Here is a 22,528-nt window from a genome sequence, read left to right on the forward strand (position 1 = left end):
CAGTGTCTCCTGCCTGTCAGTACCCTACCTCTCATTGTGTTCACTGTGAACCTTTCCAAAGCCTATGAAGCATTAGATTTCCATTTAATGAAGGAAAATGGACCTGCAGAGGCTCAGAAACACAGCTATGAGACTCCAAGTTTCTAAGGCTAGGCTCCTCCCATTGCCTTTGACCTTTGCCCCACCCACTCATCCCCATTGTAGGCCTGTGATTCCACCTCTTCCCTCCTTTCTGGCTTTGCTCTAATTGGTGACCAAAGGCACATGTCATTCTCCAGGCCAGAAAAACAACTTGACGCCCACTCAACCTCTCCCCCCAGAACACCCAACACCCATCGCACGTAATATATGCAAAACAGACCTCCCGGTTTCCCCACCCCCAGAGCTGATCTCCCCCAGCTCAGCCAGTGGCACCTCCGTCTCCCAAAGGCTCAGGCCAGGAACCTGAGCGTCATCCCTGACATCTCATCAACCAGCAAATGCTGGCCGCTCCACCTTCAAAATACATCCAGAATCAGCCACTTCTCCCAAGTCCATGATCACCCTGGTCTGACCATCCATCCATCCACTCCTACCTGGGCTATTTCAGCACCTGTCCCTGGTGTCCTGCCTCTGCACGGTCACTGGGTCCATTCCTTGCGTGGAGCCAGAGAGACCCTGTTAAAAATATAAAGTCAAAGTCACCATGCAATTCTTTACCAGAGCTTCCCGACAGAACTTTCTATGATGGACATGTCCCACATCTGTACTGCCCAATACGTTTCCCACCTGCCACATGGGACTATTGAAATGGGCTCAGTCTAACTGAAGGGCCGAATTTTTAATTTTACTTACTTTAATAGTTGGCAAGGCTGTGGGAAAACAAGCATTCTTGAACACAGCTGTGAGAGTATAAATTAGGACGTGATTCTAATCCCAGTATCCACCTACCTAAGAATGGTTTGTCTCTATCTACCAAAATGACAAGGGCATGTAACAGTTATCACGGCAATCCCACTTCAAGAGTGTGTCTTTCCCATGCAAAAGTGACATTACATAAAAAAAAATTTACAACAACCAACGACAGGAAACAACCCAAGTGCCTATGCAACAGACAACTAGTTACATGAATTATGTGGTCCAGCCACATAATGGAATACGATGATGTAAAAAAAAAAAAAAAAGAAGAAGAAGAAGGAGAAAACAGGACACCTAGAGCAAAAACAAAGAAAAAATCCAGAAACTGGACTTCATCAAAAGCAAAAACAGTTTTGTGCACCAAAGGACACTATCCAAAAAGTGAAAACACAGCCAACAAAATGAAAAAATAGATTTGCAAATCATGTATCTGGTAAGAGGCTAGCGTCCAGAATGCATGAAGAACTCTTACAACTCAACCACAAAAAGACAAATCATCCCATTTTGAAACAGGCAAAGGTTTGAATAAATGCACTGGGCTGAGCCTTAATTCACTCGGCAAGTGTTTACTGAGCCTCTACCACGTGCCCTATGCTGATCCCGACATGGGGATTCAGCTGTGAGCAAAGCAAGTCCGGGCCCTCAGGAACTGGTTTTCTGGTGAGTGACACATGTTATGGCCCATGACAAGCGCTGTGAAGACGAAACATGATGATGTCACAGTGACTGGAGGAGGGGGCAACTTTGAGTAGGGAGGGCAAGAGGGTCCCCCCCCCCCCAGGAGGCAACATCATGGGAAATTAAGAGTAAATGAAAGGCTGTGGACTCGCTCCTGGGCCTGCGCCTAACAGATATTAAGCGCTCACCAAATCTTATAGTGACGCTTAGGGTCATTCTCCTCAGTTTACTGTCTTCTCCCTCGGGAGAACAAGAGGTCCTGGGGATCGGGCTCGACGTTTCTCCTCCCCGGGACGCTCAACAGCAGCTGGCACACAGTAGGTGTACGCAGGGTCCTCCTGACCTCCGCACGAGGTAGGGCTCGAGAAGCTAGCCCAGTGGGAATGGGCCTCAGCCCAGGAGTACGGTTCAAAGCGTCCACCAAGTGCTGGCTTTCTAGCCCCGGGCCGGCGCCCTCCACTCGCGCTCCCTGCACGCAGGAGGCGCTTGGCAGTGCGTGCTGAAGAAACGCCCTTTTCTGGGTCCGGTGGCGCACGGCCTCGACCCATTGCACAGGCCGGCAAACCGAGCGAGAGATGGGCGGTGCCACGGCCGGCATTTCCGCGGGGGCAGGAACCGAGGCCCCCGCCGGGGGCGAACCGCGACGAGCTGGGACTCGCCGCCGCCCCACGCTTCCGTGCCCAGCTGCGCCCAGCTGCGCTCCTGCCCCCGGAGCGCCGCGGTTGGCTGCGGCTCGGAGGCCGCTGATTGGCCATCGCGGCCCCGGCGCGGTCCCCGATTGGCTGTGACGCGCGGCCGGGCGAGGCCCCCGCCGGCGCCGCCGCCGCGCCCGGCGCTGGGCGGTCATTGGGCGGCGTGATCTCGCCGCGGTTCCGCGGCCCTGCCGCCGCCGCCGCCGCCGCTAGCTGAGCGCACCGGGCGGGCCGGGCGAGTGGCCATGGCGGGCGCCGAGGACGGGCCCGGTCAGCAGCCGGAGCTCGATGAGGACGAGGCGGCGTATTGCCGGCGCTGGGGCGCGCAGCACGCCGGGGCCCGCGAACTGGCCGCGCTCTACTCTCCAGGTAGGACCTCCGGGCCCCCCTCCGGGCCTGCAGTCACTAGCCCGGGCTACGGACAGCGATCCCGGGTTCCCTAGATGGGAACCCCAGCCTCAGGCCCCGATGCAGAACTCCAGCCTCTGCTTCTAAACTTGCAAATAGCGCCCCCAAGTCCGGGGACCCCACCCCAGCGCCCCTTCCAAGATCAAGCCACAGCCCCAGCCACGGGGCTTTCTAGATGAACGTACAGTGCCTATATCAAGGAACTGCCACATCAGCTCCCCGGGCCGCATACAGAGCTCCCATCGCACCCCCTCGATCCGGATCCTAGCCTCAGAGCACCCGAGGCTGCAAAGAGCGCCCCAAGACTTAGTAAGGACCCCCATCCCAGGACCCTGTCCAAGCCGGGCGCAGCCCTTCAGCTGCATGCACTGCCCCCGGCCTCCTAAAAGTCACATCCCATTTCACGTTCCCTAGATCCGGAATGCACACACTAGGGCCCTAGTTGTGCCCCAGCCAGGGCCCTGGGCTGCAAACAGTGACCTCACCCCCCCCCCCCCAAATCTGGGCACATCAGCCTCTCTGCTCTGAAACCTCAGCGCATGGGGTCCAGGCTTCCTAGCATCCCCTAGCCGCCCTTCCCCCAAGCTCTGTTCTAGTTATAGCTTCAGTGGCCACAGACCACCCCGTTCCCCCCCCCCCCACCTCCCGCAGAGAGGGGCCTCAGCCCTCGCCTGTATTCCAGAATTTCAGCCCCTCCCCTACGCAAGCCCCAAGTCCAGCCCTTGCTCCTTTTCCATTGCATATATTAGCCCCTTCCCTTTAGGACTTGGGGCTGGAGCCCTCCCTTTCCCCAAACCAGACCACAGTTTCCAGACCCTTGCCCCCGTTCAGCCCTCAGACCAAGGTCCCTGGCTCCTTCCTACTGTGCCTGCCACTTAAATGCTCCAGTGAGCACCAGCTCCCCCACCCTTCTCGGACTTCCAGAAGAGCCCGGGGAATCTCATTGCCTGGGCACTCTGTCCCCAGGGGTTAAGGAAGTGCCATCAACTCCAGAGTCAGGTGACCAGGAGCCGCAGGAGGCCCCTCCGCCTGAATGTCGCCATCACACCAAGCTTTGTTTGTCAAACATTCTGACATCTTTCCTTTTGCCAGGGGACAGCCACCACGCACAGCCCTTGCCTGGCGTGGGCATGGGTCCACTGCCACCTTTGGCTTCCTACCCTGACTGGCCTGGGTTTGCATACCAGTTCTGCCATCACTGGCTGTGTGACCTTGGGCCGTTGGCTTTCTTGTTGAGTCCTAGGTCACAGAGGCCTCTCTAGACTTGCAGTTCTGTGCTCTGGGAGTGATTTTGTGGAACCTGACTTGGGCACCTGGTCCATGATGCCGCGGTTTCTTTAGCCTGTTCCTAGAGCCCCTGGCCGATGGACTTGAAACCGCCTGTACGTCCTGGGACAGACTGGACGTGGCATCCTGGCTGCTTCTTTAGCTGTGTGACCTGGACCAAGCCACTTTCTCTCTCTGAGCCTCAGTTTCCTCACCTCTAAAAAACAGATACAAAGTAAAATTTATCTGCCCCTTGGTGTTTGGGGGAAGACAAAATGAGATCATCCACCTGTTGTTTGGGGTTTTTTTAAGTTTATTTATTTATTTTGAGAGAGAGAGAACAGGTTGGGGAGAGGGAGAGAGAGAGAAGCCCAGGCAGGCTCTGCACTGTCAGCACAGAGCCCGACGCAGGGCTCAAACTCAGGAACTGTGAGATCATGACCCGAGCTGAAGTCAGACGCTCAACCGACTGAGCCACCCAGGCTCCCTGAGATCAAACTTTGAGCAGCACCTGGCTTGCAGTGGGCACTCCCTATTGCTAACCCAGTAGTCTGGCCTTTCCTGTGAGTTTCGGAGTCAGCTGTCTCTCCTCTCTGGCCCTCAGACTCACCACGTGAGAATCGAGGGTAAGGATTTAAAGGCCTCCTCCTTTGGTGTCCAGCTCTCCCCACCTGAGTAAACCCTACCCACTTTCAACCAAATCATACCCAGGCATCCTGAGCTTCCCCAAGGGACTGCCGTTTCTCCATTCCACCATGATTGCATCTTTGTCTGGGTCTGATTTCCCCAAATGCCCTTCACCCTCTGAAGAACAGCCCCGGAGGGATCTGACGTTGCAGGCAGCCTCCTGGTGCCCCAAACCTTTCAGTCAAGGCCTTATCTCCTCCTGACCTGGAGCGGGGAGGAAGCCAGGCAGTGAGGAGCAGAGGGGTGAGAGACTGATCAGACTGGTTTCTCCAAATTTCATAGGCCTCCACCTCCCTGTCCCTTTCCTGCGTGGCTTGGGGGAAGTACCTTGACGTCTCTGGACCTGACTTACAAAATGAGGGACCAGCCTCAACACATAGGGAGCATCTTTGTCCCAGTCCCTGTTCTAGGCCCCAGGGGCAAAGCAGTGAACAAGACCGGGAAAAAAAAAGGTGGCATTTTACTAAACCCAGTAAATAAGGAAAATAGCCCACTTGCCCAGTGGTGGCAAACATTATGGAGCAAATATAGAGCAGAAAAGGGGGAAGTGAAATATTGGGGGCAATAACATTTCAGAGAGGGAGCAGTTAAGACTTCACTTGAGTGAGTAATACTTGAACAGAGACCTGAAGATATTTGAGGAAGGATGGTCCAGATCAGGGACACAGCAAGTGCAAAGGCCCTGAGGTGGGAGCACTCCTGGAGTGTTTGTGGGACTGCATGGTAGGAGTCCCATGGGCTGGAGCAAAATGAGCAAGGGGAGTGTAGGAGAAGCTTCTGGGTTCCAGGACTGAATTCTTGAGATTCCTGGGGCCAGAAGTGGATTGGTACTGTGACAGTCGGCAGCCATGAGAAGGCAGTTGACATAGCTGACATTCTTGAGCACTGGCTGTGCTGGACATTTTCTTCACATGCTCATTTCACACTTACTACAACCGTCTGGGGCACACCCTCAGTACTGACCCCATTTTTCAGGGGAGGAAACCGAGGACCCCATCACCTCCTCATCGCCCACCCCCTAAAGGTGTTCTTCCTAATGCTTGTCCTGCTTGGGATTAGGCTTGCATTTGCCCCTAGCAGACGGCCAGGTCAGCAAGCCCGGGGACGGCTTGTTTGATTTGCCTGAAGTGCTGTCACTTCAGGGATACCCTGTCCCACTTGAAGACATTTCTGGAGGCTTAGCAAAGAGTAGGGACTTGCCCGGAGTCCCATAGCCCGTTAGCAGCAGAACCAGAACACTGGTGGAAGAAGGGGGGTGTTCTAGGTTCCGTGTTCTTAATCTTCACTGTGGGAGCGAGCCAGCCCCGGGGCGGGTGTGCAGGAGGGGGACCAATGTTCCAGGTCAGTGGAACAGCATGCGTGCGGGGCCGCTGGCAGAGAGAGTGGGCCTAGTGTCCGCGGGGAGCTGTGAGTAGTCTAATCGAGGCGGCATTGGGTGGTGGGAGCATCAGGGGCCAAGGAGGGAGGCAGCCTCAGCCGTACCCCGTGGGCCCCGAGGGTCTGGCCAGGGAGCTGAGGCCTGGGCCTGCGTTTCCCAGGAGCCCCCAGCACTCCGGGTTTGGGTTTTACGGCAGCAGCCTGCCCTGTGCTGGGATTTGTGAAGGACCTGGTGGGCTCGCAGGCCTCGTGGGCAAGCCCGCAGGTAAGGCAGGTGTCCAGCTTCCCGGCAGGTGCCAGCTGAAACCTGCCTATATGTGTGCCACTTCTCAGGTGCCCCGGGCTCCAGAGGTTGATCCTGAGGGGTCACTGGAGCCAGCCGTTCAAGCCACCCTGGCTAAGTACAGGTGCCTCTGGCCCTGGGGGACACAAGGGTCTCTTAGCTTAGGGTCAGGGGAAAGAGTCAGTCCCCCCACGTGGGCCTGACTGAAGCCAGAGACCTGGGGCCCTTTCCCTGGCCAGGCCTGGTCCCTGCCACCCTGGGCTGAGCTTTGTCTCTGTTTTCCTCTGTCTTGTTCTTTTTCTATTTGTTTGTCTCTCCCCTCTGGCCATGTTCTTTCTCTTTTTTTCTCTTTGTCTTCCCGTAATCTCTCCGTGACTCTGTTTCTCTCTGTCATTTCTCTGTGTCTCTGATTCGTCTTCGGTCTCGTCTCTGTCTCTCTGTCCCTCTTCCTCTGCCTCTCTCTGGTCCCTCCCTGCCTTCTATCTCCTGTGAGGTCCAACCTCACCTCCCTGAGGCCAAGGAGCATCAGAAGTGCAGATTATTCAGGGCTTCTCTGACTGAAACTACAAGAGTCGGGCCCAATGCCAAGCCCGTAGCTGCCGTGGCCTGCCCCCAGGAAAGCAAAGATGGCCGAGGCCTGGCGCCTGGCCTTCCCTGCCCCTCCAAGCCCTACAGCCACCACACATAGGCCCAGTCTCCTCCCCAGGCCAACAAGCATTCACTGCCGTAACTCAGCCCAGATCATGGACCCTGGCCAGGCCAGAGGCTGGCTCAGGAAAACAAGGCCCAGCTCTCTGCCAGAGGTGGCCCAAGCTCTCATGTCCTGAGCAGAGCCCTTCTCTCCCTGGGCCTCAGTCTGCCCATCTGTAAAGTGACACCACTTAGACCACCTGACCCTATAGGCCCTGCCAGGCTGACGGTCCATGCTGTGACTTTGGAAAAGTCATTTCATCACTCAGGCCTAGTTTCTCCCTGTGAAAGACAGGGCAAGTGGTCCCCAGCCCACAGTGTATGGGAAGGGCTGGCTGAGCTCATGCTGACATCGTACCTGGCACATAGTAGGTGCTCAATGAAGACTGCTTTTATGATAGATGTACTTCTTATGAATCAAAGTTGAAGCACTTGGTCTGCGAAGGATCCAGATCCCAGAAGCCAAAGATAGAGGGGATCTAGAAGGGAAAATATTCAGACTTCAGGGACGTTCTCGAAGGCATGGGAAGAGAGCTGGGCTGTCTTTAGAACATCCAAGCTAACATGTCCCGTTGACAAGCTCAGGGTCCAAACCCAGCTCCTCATTTTCACCCACTGAGCCTCAGTTTCCTCGTCTGGGAACTGAAATCACATAGTTCCTTCCTGGAAGGACTGAGACTTGAACGAGAGAGAGACTGTCTCAGGCTCGATGCAGGTGACTGCAGGAAGCCACCCAATGTGAGGCCACAGGGAGGGAAGGAGACTGGGCTGAACCAGGAACCCCTGCCCCATCTGACGGGAGCAGCAGGCCTGTGGCTCCCAGAGCCTTGTGTTCTCAAGGGAAGCAGGAAATTAGGAGTTTTATATGATTTATTTTTTTAATGTAGCTAATTTTTTTTTTCTTAACTGAGAGCTGAGTATGCTGGAGGGAGCTGCTCCCTGCAACATCCCTGATGTGGGCCACACCTGACCACCCCAGCTGTGCTAGGCCTCAGTGCGTATCAGCCACCGTTACTGTTATTTGATCATGTTGCTGTCCCTGCAGGCTGGGGGTCAGGCAGGTGGGTCGGCATTGAAGAATCATCTTCTCCTTACCCCTTCCACATGCCCCTCCGGACTTCTGCTTCTGAGTCCCAGGCCCTGGCCGCAAACAGGAACCAGAAAGGGGAAGGGCCAGCTGGGCCAGATGACAGTGACCCCAGGTAGGGGCTGCTGGGGCAACAGGGTCATGGGGCCCACGGGGAACAGTCCCTGACGAAGAAGTGGAATGCGAGGGGTTCTGGGCCCACTTCTGCTGCTGTGTGACTACCACTGGGGTCCTGCCCTCTCTGGACTTGAGTGTCCTCATCTGTACAAGTGGGGGCCAAGAGGATGCAACCCTGGGCGTGTTCCTTCTCCCCTCTGACCCTCGGTCTTTTCACGGGGCAAGGGGAGGGCAGCTGTTCTGATTTTGGCCCAGGGCACAGTGTGCTGTGTGTGGTACATCCTGGGTAAGGCCCTTCTCTCTCTCTGAGGGAGAATGGAATGCCTAACAGGAGCAGTGGAAGGTCCTTTGGTGACGAGCACCCAGAGACAAAGTCTGGCAGTTGTCCTCTAAGATGACGTATAGGAATTTGTTTATTTCACGGGCATTTATTGAGTGCCAACTGTGTGCCAGGGCCCTGGTGAGCAAGCCAGACATGGCCCTGGGCCTCCTGAATTCACACGTGGGTAGGGGAAGAGGGACGTCATTCGGGCAGTGACAGCCCCTCAGGATGGGCCCCATGTTGGAGGAGTCCAAGAGTCAAAGGAAGCATCATGGATAGCCTCCTGGAGGTGGAGGTTCTAGGTTGAGATCTGCAGGAGCATTGCCAGAGTCGCTCCAGGTGAGGAGAGCCGACACAGGAGGAAGCCTCTCTATCTGCCATGGCCCCCTTCAGTTGTTGACCACTCACAGGGGCCTGCCTGGCCATAAGATCCGAGTCTGTAACTGACTAGCTTTGCGGCCTCTGCTACTTCTCGGGGCCACTCTGACCCTCAGATCTCTCATCTGCAAAACGGCATCACCTCGGCAGGTACCTGGCATATAGCAACTGCTCGGTAGATGTTAAACACTAATGATAAGAAAATTATTGTCGTTAAGGAGCTTCCATGCCCTTGGGACCAGCTGCCTGGGAAAATAATATCCCCAGGGGACCTGCAACACATTCTGTGTCACCCACGCGATGTTTTCGTTTCCTTTTATTCATTTATTTTTTACTTTAATTTACAATTACAAGAAAAGATTTTTGGTGGAGGAGCACATTCACGAATGTTAAGTTCCGAGAGGAATAAGTGGAAGCCAGTCTTGACTAGACAGTTTTTTTCTTTTCTTTTCACACATAAATGGCTGCTTTTTTGCGCTTACCAGTAGGCCCTGGACATCTTCCCTGTCCACATGTAGACAGCCGCCCAGACTTATTTTCTGGCTGCAGAGATGCCGTGGACCAAGTTAATTTGGCTGATCCCTCCGGTGTTGGACTGTTCAGACACCTCAGACGGAGCTGCAGTGAGTGAATCAGCTTGTCTGAGCTCACGTGCCTTTTAAAAACACGCGGCAGGAAGTTTAAAAAGAGTTCACGCACCGCTTCTGATTCCTGGCTTCCCTTGGGTGTTAGAAGTTCAGGCGTCCTGGGCCCACACTCCCACCTGGCAGTGGTCAGGCCGTTAGCGACCACCCCCCACGCCCACACTTGACAGAGGATCCATGGGCAGCCAGTATCGCACGGCCCCCACCCAGCCCACCTTACTGCTCCGCGTCACCTGCCTGGTGGCTGGAGGGCTTGGGAGCACCTCCTCTCTCCTGTGTTGTGCTCCCAGACCCCCTGCTCCTGGCAGGAGCCCTGCACGTGGTAACCAAGGCCCATTTCTCCTAAATTCCTGACTCATTGGAGCCTTGCTGGATGGCAGTCGGGCAGGATCTGATCCTCTGGGATTAAAAGCCGCTGGTTATTACCTATAAAAGGGGATAGGTGATGCCATGATGTCAGTTTGAAAAAGCTCATTAAAGCTCCCTCTGGGGCCTCCGGGGAGAGCCCACCAGGGCCCGGAGACAAGTTCTGGTCCTGTCTGCCAAAGAATTGGCCCCTCAAGGCAGGCTTCACGGGCCTGTACCTTGGGCAGACTCTCCCCCTACTCTGGCCTTCAGTGACATCATCTGTGAAATGGGTGGGCTGGGGCCCGTTCTTCGGGGCAGTCCCTAAGTTCAGCCTGTGGTTGGCACCGTAGACTCCCTGAGCTCTGAAGAGCTCCTACAGGGTTCAGCTCTGCCTGGCTTTGGTCCTCGATCCCTCGGCCTCCCCCATCCGCCCCACACTCACCTCTGGCCTCCTCTCCCTGCAGGCAAGCGCTTCCAGGAGTGGTGCTGTGTGATCTTGTGCTTCAGCCTCATTGCCCACAACTTGGTCCACCTTCTGCTGCTGGCCCGCTGGGAGCACACGCCCCTCGTCATGCTGGGTGTCAGTGAGTACCGATTGCCCCGCCGCCGGCCTCAGTTTCCCCAGGAGTCAGGGACCCACTCTGATGGCAGCTCGCATACATGTGTAATCGTGTGTGGCTGTGTGTGCTTGGGTGTGCACGTGCACTGTTGGACACACTCGTACCTCAGGGCCTTTGCACGTGCTGTTCCTCTGCCTGGAACTCTCTTCCTACAGACACCTACCTGGTTCACTTCCTCGTCCAGGTCTCACAGGTCACCTCCTCGGGGAGGCTCTCCCTGATTATCCGTCAAAAGTAACAGCCCTGCCATACACCGTCACCTCAGCACACTGTGTTGTCCAATACATTTATTTGTTTAGTATCTGTCTCCCTTCATTCAAATCTCGCTCCCTGAAAGTAGCGATTCTTGTGTGCTCACTGTTGGGTCCCCAGCCCCAAGTGCGAGGCCTGGCACATGGTAGGTAACTTGATAAATATTTATGGCATCAGGAGATGAATGAATGGGCAGGCTGTAACTTATAGCACATGCTGAGTGTTTCCCATTGGTCAGTCCTGCCCCATCCACAGCCTGGGAGGTGGATGCTACACTTGTTGTCATTTTCCACATGAGCAAACTGAGGCTCAGAGAAGGGCCCGTCCGGCATCACACCTCAAGCCAGAAGCACAATAGAGCTCTCCGTTCACCGTCTCCACAACAAGGTCCTGAGCTGACTCCCTTCCTTCCTGCCTGCGCACCGGCCTCCCCTCTGCCCTTGAACTCAGGCGCTCATCCCCTCCCCTGCTCCGGGCTCCCAGGCTGAGGGGGGCGGCCGTGCCCTTGGTCCGTCCGCCCAGCCCTCCCTGCGTGTTCAGCTCCCACAATCTCATTAAAAGCACTCTGGCCGCCTAAGCCAATAGTGCTCAGGCTGGCTAATTGGGCCATCTGGGTCTGCGTTGGGGTGGGCACGTGGCGGGGGCGGGCCAGCTGGGGGAGAGGGAGTTAACCCTTCCGGTGCTGGGGAGCCTGGGCCCCGCCTCAGGAGCCACACCCGCCCCCCCTTACCCAGGGGTGAGAGGGACCGTGCACCTGCAGCCTCTCTGCCTCAGAGCCCTACATTCAGGGGCAGGAATGTGGCCGGCGTGAGCCCTGATGCCCCCTCTTGGGGTGGCTGCATGCAGGCTCTGGGTTCAAGTCCCAGCTCTACGGCCTTGTGGCTGTGTTGCCTTGGGGCTAGGGTTGTTGCATCTCCGAGCCTTGTTCCCACACCCGTAAGTCGAGGCTGCTTGTGGCACCTGCCTCCTCGGGCTGTTGTGAGGGCCTCACACAGGTGTGTAGCTGCTGAGGGGCCAGCGACTGAACAGAGGTGGGAAGGAGACCCCACCCGACATAACCACTCGCGAGGGCTCAGACCACCGTGGTCTCTTTAGCCACGGATTCTTTCCCAAGTGTCCACTATGCACCAACGCTGCACGTGGAGTACTTTCGACTCTCGGTGTCAAGCCAGTGCGGAGGTTGGGACCGCCGTCCCCTGAGAGGCCGGGCCACTTGCCGGCTGGCCCAGCAGAGTCCGGGATCACACATCCAGACGTGCCCAGCTCTAGAGCCACAGACTCCCCCAGCAGGGCCCGTAGGGCCTCCGGGTAGCACTGGGAGGAGAGTGTGTCTGAGCCCACGTCTGTGTTGTGTGAGGCAGGAGGATGGGCGTCCCAGGCCGTCGCCACCTTCCTTCCCTGGTTGGGATCAGAGCCTCCAGGCCCTGGCTCGGGAGCGCTCTGGCCGTCCGGTCACCGAATGTGACACCAGCTCCCCCATCCCACGCCTTGGCCTCTGAGCTGATGAGAACAGACCATCTCCTGATAGCGGTGTTTGCACAGTCCCTAATTGATTTAAGTAGCCACCCTGATTTGTGTGTTAACGTGCAGGAGGCGAGGCACCGTGCCAGTCTGCAGAGCCCGCCTCTAGCCCAGCACTATCTCTCCAGAAGCCTGGTGCCCCTGGCAGGCCCTGGAAACCAGGGAAGGCGGAAACATGAAAAGGTGCCCAGTTGATAAACACAGACAGGTGATGCAATGCTGGGAAGCAAAACCGAGATAAGAGAATAGCCAGGGAAGAGTTGAGAGGTCAGGGAAGGCCTTTCTGGAAAAATGACATCCACATGCAGACCTGAAGGAGGTGAGGGAGGAGGCCAGGCAGATATCTTGGGGAGGGGCGGCAGGGAACAGCAGGTGCAAAGTCCCAGAGGCTGGGATGCGCCCAGGGAACAGGCGGGAGGCCAGCATGGCTGGGGAAAATTCGTCAAAGGAAAGGTGGTTGCTGGCTGCTGAGAGAGGCAGGGTGCAGATTGCGCAGTGCCTTGGTCTGGACTTGGGGTTTAATTCTGCAGGCCTTGCGGAGCCGCTGGGGAGTGTCCCGTAGGGAGCTGACATCAGCTGGGGCTGCAGGCAGGATGGATGGGGGCGGGGATGCTGGCCCACACCCGGTGAGGGCAGCGGCGGTGGTGCAAGATCCTCAAGTTCTGAGTGAGCTGCGCGAGGCGAGCGGCCAGAGCATCCTGTCACGCTGGCCGTGAGTGGCGACCCACGGGCTTTGATGGAAGGGATGGGGCTTCCATTGGCAGAGGCCCGAAGAGGCGGCTTGAGACGAGATGCTCGAGCCGCCTGCCTGAGAGCCAGGGCAAGGTGCCGAGCAGGAAGTTGGAAATCCGAGTCTAGAGTCCAGGAAGGCGGCTACAGATAGAAATCTGGGAGACCTCGCGGTAGAAGAGGTGTGTGAAGCCCAGAGGCTGGCGGAGAGCCCCCAGTGCTTCCATGCCGGGGGGAGGAGGAAGAGCCAGCCGGGGCGGCCAGAGGGGCTGCAGAGGCCGGGAGGGGAGAGTGTCTCCAGAAGACTTGAGGCTCAACTGAGAGCAGCCGCTGAGCAGAGCCAGCAGGACGGGGCAGCGAGGGGACCACCGGATCTGGCCACATGGAGGTCGTTAGTGACCTTGACAGGGACAGCGTTGTCGTGAATGAAAGAGCGAACAAACGAACGGCCCTGGGAGCCTGGAGCTGTTAGCGGCACCCGGGGAAAATGGAGGAAAAGTGTGGGCGCCCATGAGTTGGCCCTTGAGGAGCTGAGTAAGAGTTTTCTGGCAGACGGAGCAGGGAGGGTGTTCCGGGCAAGGGAGCCCGGGGAGTGCAAAGACTGGTGATGAGGTCGGAGGGCCCACGGCCTCAGGTCAGGTGAGGAGTCTGTGCCGAACCATGGTAGAGCCGGGATGTCAGCAGGATCGCTTCTGTCCACCCTCGCGGTCTCCACACCAGGCCTTGAGGTGGGCAGCAGCTAAGAAGTCACAGCTGGGTAACCTGTGGCGAGGTGAAGGCCCCAAGGGACCCAAGGACTATCCCAAGGTCACCCGGTGAGTCAGGGTAGCCTGGGGTGACTCATCGCCTGTCCTGTACCCTGTGGTACCATGGGGTGCTAACCAGGCCAAAGCTGCCCTCACGATGAGCCAGCTGTAGCCACTGCCCCTGCGCCAGGACAGAGAAGCTCTGTGTGCTTGCCTCTCCTGTCTCCACTAAAGCCCCCTGAGGCAGCAGGCCTGGAGGCCCAGAGTCACTGCTCTAGAAACCCCCACTCGCAGAGGCCTGGGGGTCACAGAGCCCAAGGAGCAAGTTGTTTCTTCTCGCCAAGAAATCGTTCCTGACATCTGTCCAAAGCACACATCCCTCCCTGCTCTGCAGCCTGAAAAGGCCAGGTCATTTGACAGATGATAAGACTGAGGCCTGGAGAGGGTGGTAACACCTAAACTACTAACTATAGCTACGTTTGGGAGTGCCTACCATGTCCCAGGGACTCACTTGACACGTATTAGCCCAGCTTATTAATCGATTGCACTTAAGTAAAGTTAAGTGCTGTTATTAATGTTCCCATTTCCCAGACCTGGACGTGAACACAGCATCATTGTGAATGGCCCTCACAGTAGTCCCTGGCCGCCGGTCAGCAGCCCTGACTGTCGTTACCCTCTGAGTCTCATTCCTCCTCTGGACTCTCCTCTGGAGAGTCGGGATGTGTTGGGGCCCAAAACTATGGACGTGAAATAAGATGATGCAGTTTTTCAGAAATAGACTTTATTTACTAGAACAAAAAAGAGTGTAGAGAGTTCCGGTAGGCTCCATGCACCCAGTTCCCCCTGTTGTTAACATCTTATATTTTACATTAGTGTCATACATTTGTTACAATCAACATACCAATATGGATACATTATTACAAATTAAAGACCATGGTTTATTCAGATTTCCTTAGTTTCTACCTAATGTCCTTCTCCTGTGCCAGGGTCCTTTCGAGGATACCACTCACATTAGTTATCGGGTTCCTTTAGGCTCCCTGTGGCTATGACAGTGTCTCAGACTTTCCTTGTTTTGGGGGACCTTGACAGTTTTGAGGAGCCCTGATATTTCTTTAAAAAAATTTTTTTTTAATGTTTATTTTTGAGAGAGAGACAGAAAGAGTGTGAGCAGGGGAGGGGCAGAGAGAGAGGGAGACACAGAATCCGAAGCAGGCTCCAGGCTCCGAGCTGCCAGCACAGAGCCCGACGCGGGGCTCGAACCCACGAACCGCAAGATCATGACCTGAGCCGAAGTCGGACGCTCAGCCGACGGAGCCCCCCAGGCGCCCCGAGCCCTGATGTTTCACAGGATGCCTCGCTACGGGAATTTGTCTCATGCTTTTCTTAGACCACGTTGTATGTTTCTGGGAGGAGGAGCTGAGAGGCAAAGCACCATTTCCATCACATAGCCAGGGCATGTACTTGACCTTGACCACCTGGCCCGCGAGTGTCAGGTTTCCCCACTCTGAAGTTACTCTCCTCCCGCTTCCCCACCGTATCCTCCCTGGAAGAAAGTCCCTGGGCACAGCCCGTACTTAAAGTATGAAGAGTTCTATGTTCCAATAATGCATGTCTAACACCTTTGACATAGTGCCTGGCATAAAGGATGCACTCCATAAATGTTAACCACTGTCACAAACATTGTTTTTCTAATATTGTTTTTATTATTATCATTCTTTTCATCTGTGAGGATTAAATGCTTAGGATGATTGAGGAGGTAAGATGTGTAACCGGCTTAGAACTGGCCTTGGTACAGTTTAGGGATTAAAAGAGATAAAACATTTAAGGTGCTGGCACAGGGCCTGGTACCTATAAGTGCTCAGTAAGTGTTGAGTAAAAATAAATAAATAAATAGCTGGCATTTTCGTGAAGAAATGATGGCATATGTCCGCCTCCAGGTTTGGGTATGAATGTTCACAGCAGCCTGACTCCTAACAGCTTTATACTGATTAACTCAGGGAATATTTACTGAACCCCTAATAAGTGCCAGGGACTGGGAAGGAGACGGGAAATAGGAAATGCTGGAAGATGGGGGTGGTTATAATGTCAAACACTCAACGGATGTTTGAACAAAGACCTGGAGGGAGTGAAGGAGGGAACTGTGTTATGCCCTGGGAAAGAATGTTCCAGGCGGAGGGAACAGTAAATGCAGAGAGAGACCCAGAGGCGTGTGAGGGGTGCAAGGGAAAGGGCGTAAGTAAGCCAGTAGGGTTGAGATGCAGCGAGCAGGGAGAGTGATGGGGGCAGCACTGGGATGTTACCTCGCCCAAGCAGTCAGCCACTCTGCCTCAGTTTCCCTGTGTGCAGGAGTGGTTGTGCATCCTGCTGTGTTAGATTGGGACCTCAAGGCAGGTTAAGAGCCCAGCTCTGCCACTTGCCCTCTTTGTGACCTCGGTCCAGTTAAACTTCTGTTCTCCAGGACTCTGTTTCCACCGCTGCAAAGGGGGAATAGGGAGGGTACCAGCTTCAGCCGGATTGTGAGAATCCACTGAGATCAAACACGTAAAGCGCTTGTCTGGCACTGAGGGTGCTCAATAAATGGCAGCCACTGTTTTTTGTAATCGTCATTCCCATCTATCTAAAGGAAACTGGGGCACAGAGAGGTTGAGTATCATGCCCAATGTCACACAGCTAGTGAGAGACAGCTGGGATTTCCTGATCTAACAGCTCTTAACCCCTATGTTATACCGAACCTTCAAGCAAGTGCATGGTGTTGGGGTCTTTGCAGGAACCCAGTCCAGTTCTGAACACATTGAGAACAAGGAAAAGGCTGCCAGAGGCCAAATTATCACATTTATTGTGATACAAGCTAGGTTGGGGAGGAAGGCATGGCTACTGCCTGCACCTGAGGGGATTCTGACGACAGACCCCAAAAGCACATCTCCATCTATTCACTGGCAGCACTGGAGCAGAGTGGGGCTCCCTCTGTGGAGTGATTGGGGGTCAGAGAGAAGGGCCCAGTCAGCTCCTGATAGGGAAAAGTCAAGCTGATCTGTGCCTGCCCCCTTGATTCCCTCCAGACTCCCCAAACAAATGAGCCCCCACATATCCCTGGGCAGAGCAAGTAAAGGGACAGGAGTGCTCTACCTGAGACTCCATTCACAGGGAGGAAAACATCCCAAGTAGAGAAGAGATACCACCCCCCGTAACGAGTGAGTGAGCAAGCAAGCAAGTGAATGAATGCGGGACTCCCTGATTTGGGCAAAGGGTGGGCAGGACTGTCGCCTGCCTGGTCCCCTACCTCACCCACCTCTTGTCCACAGTTGCAGGCGCTCTCATTGCTGACTTCTTGTCTGGCTTGGTGCACTGGGGAGCTGACACTTGGGGCTCCGTGGAGCTGCCCATCGTGGGGAAGGTGAGTATCTTGACCCAGCCCGTCTCCTGCAGAAGCAGGTTGGGCTGTCTGATGCGGGGTGAGCCCCCTTCCTCTCCGAGCTTCCCGTTTCCCTGTTGGAAAGGCAGAAGCCATCATTCCAGCCTGACCCCCTGCGTCTCCTCGAGGACCAGAACAGACTAGAAATCCTGGGATTTCTGGAATTTTCTGGAAGCAAAAGCATCAAGCATGGGATAGAGAGCTTTGAACCCCTTGCATTTGGGGACCACGGCTCATTCTCCTTTGCCAGCCCTGTTGCACCTCACCATTCGTTGTAGTTGAACTTTTGCCTTGTGCCACACTGTTTGGGGTGTCCAATACACACAGCCTTAACCACACAAAGGTACTGGTTCGTGTACCCGAAAATTTCAAGAGTAGAGCCAAGACAGACCATGCTCTCATGACTCCGTCTCTCTCTGTGTCTGTCCCTGCTTTCCTCTCTGTTGGCTTCCCCGTCACATAGGCTTTCCCTTCATCCTTCCAGCTCGGCCCCCTCAGTGGAAAGAGAACTCTCCTTTCCCACAGTTGCAGCCAAAGTCCCACAGCACGCTCCCATTGGCCCAGCTCAGGTCACGTGCCCATCCCTGTCACTGTGGCAGACAAGCCGGGATGCTCTGATTGGCCAGGCCAGGGTCACGTGCTCACCTTTAACTAGTTCGGCCCCATCGGAACAGTGTGTACCGACAGAAGAGGAAGAGGGGGAGGCTGTTACCAGAAAGAGGGGCTTGGACACTGGGAAGAAATAGAGGGGTCTGCCTGCCACTGTGAGGGGTGTCCTCAACTGTATTAGAGTGGGGAAGAAGGGTGGAGGTGGTCTCCCAACTCCCCTCACACCCCTGCTGGGGAGACTGAGGCCCAGAGTGGGGCAGTACCGTGCCGCGGTCCCCACCTAGTCATTTTGACTGCCTTCTGCTAGAGCAGCTTAGAGCAGGACCCTGAAGGTTGGGGGGGCTCTGTAGCAGTATGGTGGGGGAGCGTTCTGGCATCCTGAAGGCAAGGAGGTAAGCCCGAGTCCAGCATGCGCAGCAAGTGGTGGAGAGAGGCCGGCCACCACAGGCTGACCGGTCGGACGTATCCCCTCTCCCACCCTCACCTCCACCCCAGGCTTTTATCCGACCCTTCCGCGAGCATCACATCGACCCCACAGCCATCACGCGACACGACTTCATCGAGACCAATGGGGACAACTGCCTGGTGACACTGCTGCCTCTGCTGAACATGGCCTACAAGTTCCGCACCCAGAGCCCGGGTGAGTGTGCCTGCCAGCTGCCAGGGGGCTGTGGGGACATGGTCCCCTCACTACCTTAAAAAACTTTCAGTTATCATCCTGTAAAATTGGCACATTTGACATAAAAATCTGTGCTTCCAGCTTCTCTTGAACAATCCAGTCCGGCCATCCTGGGCCCTCGTTCCCCTCTGGCTTCACTGGGAGGGAGCTGAGCTGCGGCCGCCCCCTTTACACAGTCCCCACTCCTCCCTGCTGTCCTACACCTGGACCAGCTTGCTCACCTGCATTACCTGCCTGGCCCTCAGGGCTTCTGGCTTGGCTGCCCTGGCTGAGTAGGGCCAACATGGGCAGTGAACTCAGGAAGTTCTGAGTTCTGATCTTTGCCCTATTTTAAGGAGGGAACCTGTCCCAAAGCAAGTCATTTCACCTGTCAGAGCCTCAGTTACATCATCTGCCAGGTGGGCAGAAGGCAGGGGAGGGGAGGTTGAATACTCCCGCCAGGCCGCGTCTTGTCCTAACAACTTGATACGTCGCTGGTCCTTGGAGCAGCCCCTTGGTGGGTAGAGGTGTGGGTGTCTGTGGTGTGGTGCCATGGTGCCCGCTCGGATCCTCCCCACGTGTGCACCCATCCCCCAGTTGCCACGAGCGGCGGCTGCAAACGGCTCCCAGCTGTCCCTCCTGGGAACCGCCAGGGCGGGTCCTACGTCTCCTCTTGGGATAAGCCTAAAGCCAAACGTAAAGTGACGGGAAAAGCCGACAGAAGACCAGCCCTCTCACCTCTGGGTGGGACCAACTCTGTGGAGCCATTAACCCTCCAGAGCTGCCCCCAGGATCAGGCTGAGACAAGACTCCCCCAAACCCATCATTGTGTAGCTCACCCCCTGCTTTCCCCACTCCCTCAGATGATTTTCCGAACAGAAGATACCCTCCTCCCCCCCCCCCCCCGCCCCATGAACCCTTGTCTCAGGCTCTGCCTTTGGGAACCTGGACAAAGACTTATTGCCGTGTTAGTGACGATGAAGTTGAGACTCAAAGAGGCAGAATCGCTGGCCCAAGCTCATGTAGCCAAGAAATGTCAGAGCACGGACCTGAACCCAGCTCTGCCTGACTCCGGAGCCCACACCCGTAACTATTTCTTGTGCTTCCTGCACGATCTGCCCACTGAGCAGAAGAGAAGCCTGAGGCCCAGAGGGGAGTCTGAACTTGCCTGAGACCATGGGGGAGGGTGGAAGGAGGCCAGGGAGCTGCCCAGGGGCGAGGAGCCAGGGCCAGGCTGGTGGTGGCCCTGCCCCCGTGACAGCCTCGACACCCTGTCCCCCCCCCCCCCCCCGCAGAAGCGCTGGAGCACCTGTACCCCTGGGAGTGCTTCGTCTTCTGCCTGACCATCTTCGGCACATTCACCAACCAGATCCACAAGTGGTCGCACACGTACTTCGGGCTGCCACGCTGGGTCACCCTCCTGCAGGACTGGCACGTGATCCTGCCACGCAAACACCATCGCATCCACCACGTGTCACCCCACGAGACCTACTTCTGCATCACCACAGGTGCGGCTCCAGGGTGGCGTGCAAGAGGCTGCCCTGCCCCCACCCCAGCTCTGCCTCTATCCTCAGGGTTAGGAGGGCAGAGGTCACAGGAGGAGGTCATATCATCCTTGCCCTGCAGGAACATGCTCTTAGATTCATGTGCCAAGCGTAGGTGCTGAGGACGCAGCAGCACGAGAGAGACCGCCTCCCCCACTCCCACCTCCTAGAGTCGTGATTTCAACCGTCCATCCATCCAGCAGATATTTGTTGAGCACCTACTATGTGCCAAGCGCCGTCCTGGGCTGAGGCTCCAGCACTGAAACAAACAGGCAAAAATCCCTGTCTCTATGGTATTCACGTTCTAGTCGGGGACATTCCATTTAACCATGCTCACTGCTGGTAGGTGAGGAGAAGGAAATGGGGGACTTTACCCTTTAAATAAGGTGGTCAGTGCACCGAGGAGACAGTTGAGCTGAGGGAGAAAATAACGCAGATCTGGAGGAAGAACAGAGGGTGTGAAGTCCCCGAAGGAGGAACACACAGGCCTGCTTGGTTTGAGGAACAGCGAGGAGGTCAGTGTGGCTGGAGCAAAGGGCACTGGGGGCAGGGGGCAGGGGAGATGACAAATGCCCGGTCGTGAGGCGTGCCCTGGCGAAAACGAAGCAGGGTGAAGGGCAGAGAGGGAGTAGGGAGGCCGGAGTGTAGCTGTTCATAGTAGGCGGTCAGAAATCTGGAAGAAGAAAAAAAAAGCAAAAAAAAAAAAAAGCGTGGGAGGGCCGTGCAGCTAAATAATGACAGAACAGTTCAGGCAAAGGGAGTAGGAAGTACAAAGACCCTGAGGCGGGAACACGCCTGGTGAGACCAAGGAACAGGAAGGAAACCCACCTGCCATCAGTAGTTACAGGACCAGTACCAAAGAAGTGAGGTGAGTCGAGCAGGTTTTCTGGGGTCAGCGGGCATCTTTCAAGATTAAGGGTGTCTGAGGTGCTGTCAGCACCTTGAAGGCGAGTCAGGCTACAGCTTACGATCAGCTCTCCACTCTTCGTGTGAATCTTTAGGAAGCAAGCCTCCCTGGATGTGCTTTGTTCTCACGCACAGCATGGGGCCGCAGCCGCCACCTTACATAGGACTGTCACGGGGCCAGGGCGTGAAGGGCGCTGTGGCAGATGTGAAGTGCTTGGCACATAATAAGTACTCGATAAGTCACAGCTACTGGTCTCTGCGGGGAGAGCGGTGCGTTGTCTTTCTGGAGACAGAACTGAGAACCACAGAAAATATTCTTCGTACGTCTTAAGGTCATGTTCTTTGAGAGCAGGTGGAGGGGGTGGAATTGAGGCTGCCGAGATCAGTGAACTGCTCAGCCAAGCCTAGGATCGGGCCTGGTTTGGCCACTCGCTAACGGGGAGACTCCTCTCTGAGCCCATCTTCTCATGTGGAAAATGGGAGTATCTACTATTTGGGTAGGAGGCTGTCATACAGATGAAATAAGATGGGAAGTAATATTTACTGAACACCTTTGTGCCAGTCACCATCCCAGACACTCGGGATCAACAGAGGGAGAACAGAGTTCTGCTCTTTGGAGCAGATGCTGTGGTCGGGAGTTGGGGAGAAAAACCAACACAAGACAGGGAAGTGGCTACAGGTTATCATAAAGGATATAAAGAAACAGAAGAGGGTGGTGTGGTCAAGGAAGGCTTCCTGGAAGAAGTGGCAGTGGAGCCCAGTGATAAGAAATGCTGCCACTGTGCCTGTCATATAGTAAGCACTCGGTAAGAGAGTGAACGAGTGAGGGGACAAAGGCATGTCTGAGCAGCCCTAAGCCCACTGGTGGGAGGTCCCCATCCCCTTGGTCAGCCCTTGTCCCCTGCCCTCTACAGACTCACTCCCTGTTGCCCCTGCCCCAGGCAAAGCCAACTTTGCTCCGTCTCCTCAACTGCTGCTCTCCCATTCAACGCCCTGGTGCCCTGTTTCCCCCCTGCAGGCTGGCTCAACTACCCTCTGGAGAAGATAGGCTTCTGGAGACGCCTAGAAGACCTCATCCAGGGCCTGACCGGCGAGAAGCCTCGGGCCGATGACATGAAATGGGCCCAGAAGATCAAATAACTACTCCGAGCCTGCCACCCTGTTGCCAACCCTCCCTAGCCCCCTAAGCCGAAGCCATCTGCCAAATTCCAGCCTCCTCGTGCTGGCCCCTCCAGATGGAGAGGACGCCTCCTGGGCTGGGCCCGGGCACCCCCAGCCCACCCCTCGTGACACAGAATACTTGAGCCACTGATTTTTCATTTCCTTTGTTTCATTTTCTCTCCTTGGCCCCTCCCCAGCCACCTGAGCTGCTGTCTCCAAGCCTGACTCTGCAGAAAAAGGAGCCCCGCCCTGCCAGCCATTCCTTGGGTAGAGGAGAAGCTCACCCACTCCCTGCGCTCCTACAGCACCCCCCCCCCCCCCCGCACTGGGCAGCCCTTCAGCGTGGCTGGCGTTGGGGCCACGGAGTCGTCTTATCTGTCTCTCGTTTGTCCCCAGTGGTCTAGGAGCCCCCAGGCACACCTAAGTGTCCCCGGAGCATTTGCCCTGCCATGGCCCTGTGGACTGACCCCGAAGACCTGGGTGGGTGGACAGCCCC

The 22,528-nt window shown here is 55.9% G+C and overlaps 1 protein-coding gene across 4 annotated transcripts; it reads left to right on the forward strand.

Moving 5' to 3' along the window:
• The first annotated feature begins 2,410 nt into the window (after window positions 1-2,410).
• LOC102966132 (plasmanylethanolamine desaturase) lies at window positions 2,411-22,273 on the forward strand. 4 transcript variants are annotated; one of them, XM_042980167.1, is made up of 7 exons: window positions 2,411-2,636; window positions 9,368-9,505; window positions 10,339-10,458; window positions 17,045-17,136; window positions 18,259-18,403; window positions 19,717-19,929; window positions 21,890-22,273. In XM_042980167.1, exons 1-7 carry the CDS (start codon window positions 2,513-2,515, stop codon window positions 22,009-22,011), a joined length of 954 nt encoding a protein of 317 aa, XP_042836101.1. In that variant the 5' UTR covers window positions 2,411-2,512; the 3' UTR covers window positions 22,012-22,273. The 4 variants fall into 4 exon arrangements, with proteins under 4 accessions (XP_042836101.1, XP_042836103.1, XP_007078069.1 ...); XM_042980169.1 differs by lacking the exon at window positions 9,368-9,505; XM_007078007.3 differs by lacking the exons at window positions 2,411-2,636; window positions 9,368-9,505 and adding an exon at window positions 5,911-6,035.
• Window positions 22,274-22,528: the final 255 nt, after the last annotated feature.

Source organism: Panthera tigris, chromosome A3 (assembly GCF_018350195.1).
Source record: "Panthera tigris isolate Pti1 chromosome A3, P.tigris_Pti1_mat1.1, whole genome shotgun sequence".
Lineage (NCBI taxonomy): Eukaryota > Metazoa > Chordata > Mammalia > Carnivora > Felidae > Panthera > Panthera tigris.

What these genes read in the sequence shown, in the direction of transcription:
- LOC102966132 (XM_042980167.1), top strand. Translation starts at nt 2,513, where the DNA reads ATGGCGGGCGCCGAGGACGGGCCCGGTCAGCAGCCGGAGCTCGATGAG. An exon ending in CCTCGTCATGCTGGGTGTCA is followed by an intron (nt 10,459 to 17,044) that starts GTGAGTACCGAT and finishes TCTTGTCCACAG; the next exon opens with TTGCAGGCGCTCTCATTGCT. An exon ending in GTTCCGCACCCAGAGCCCGG is followed by an intron (nt 18,404 to 19,716) that starts GTGAGTGTGCCT and finishes CCCCCCCCGCAG; the next exon opens with AAGCGCTGGAGCACCTGTAC.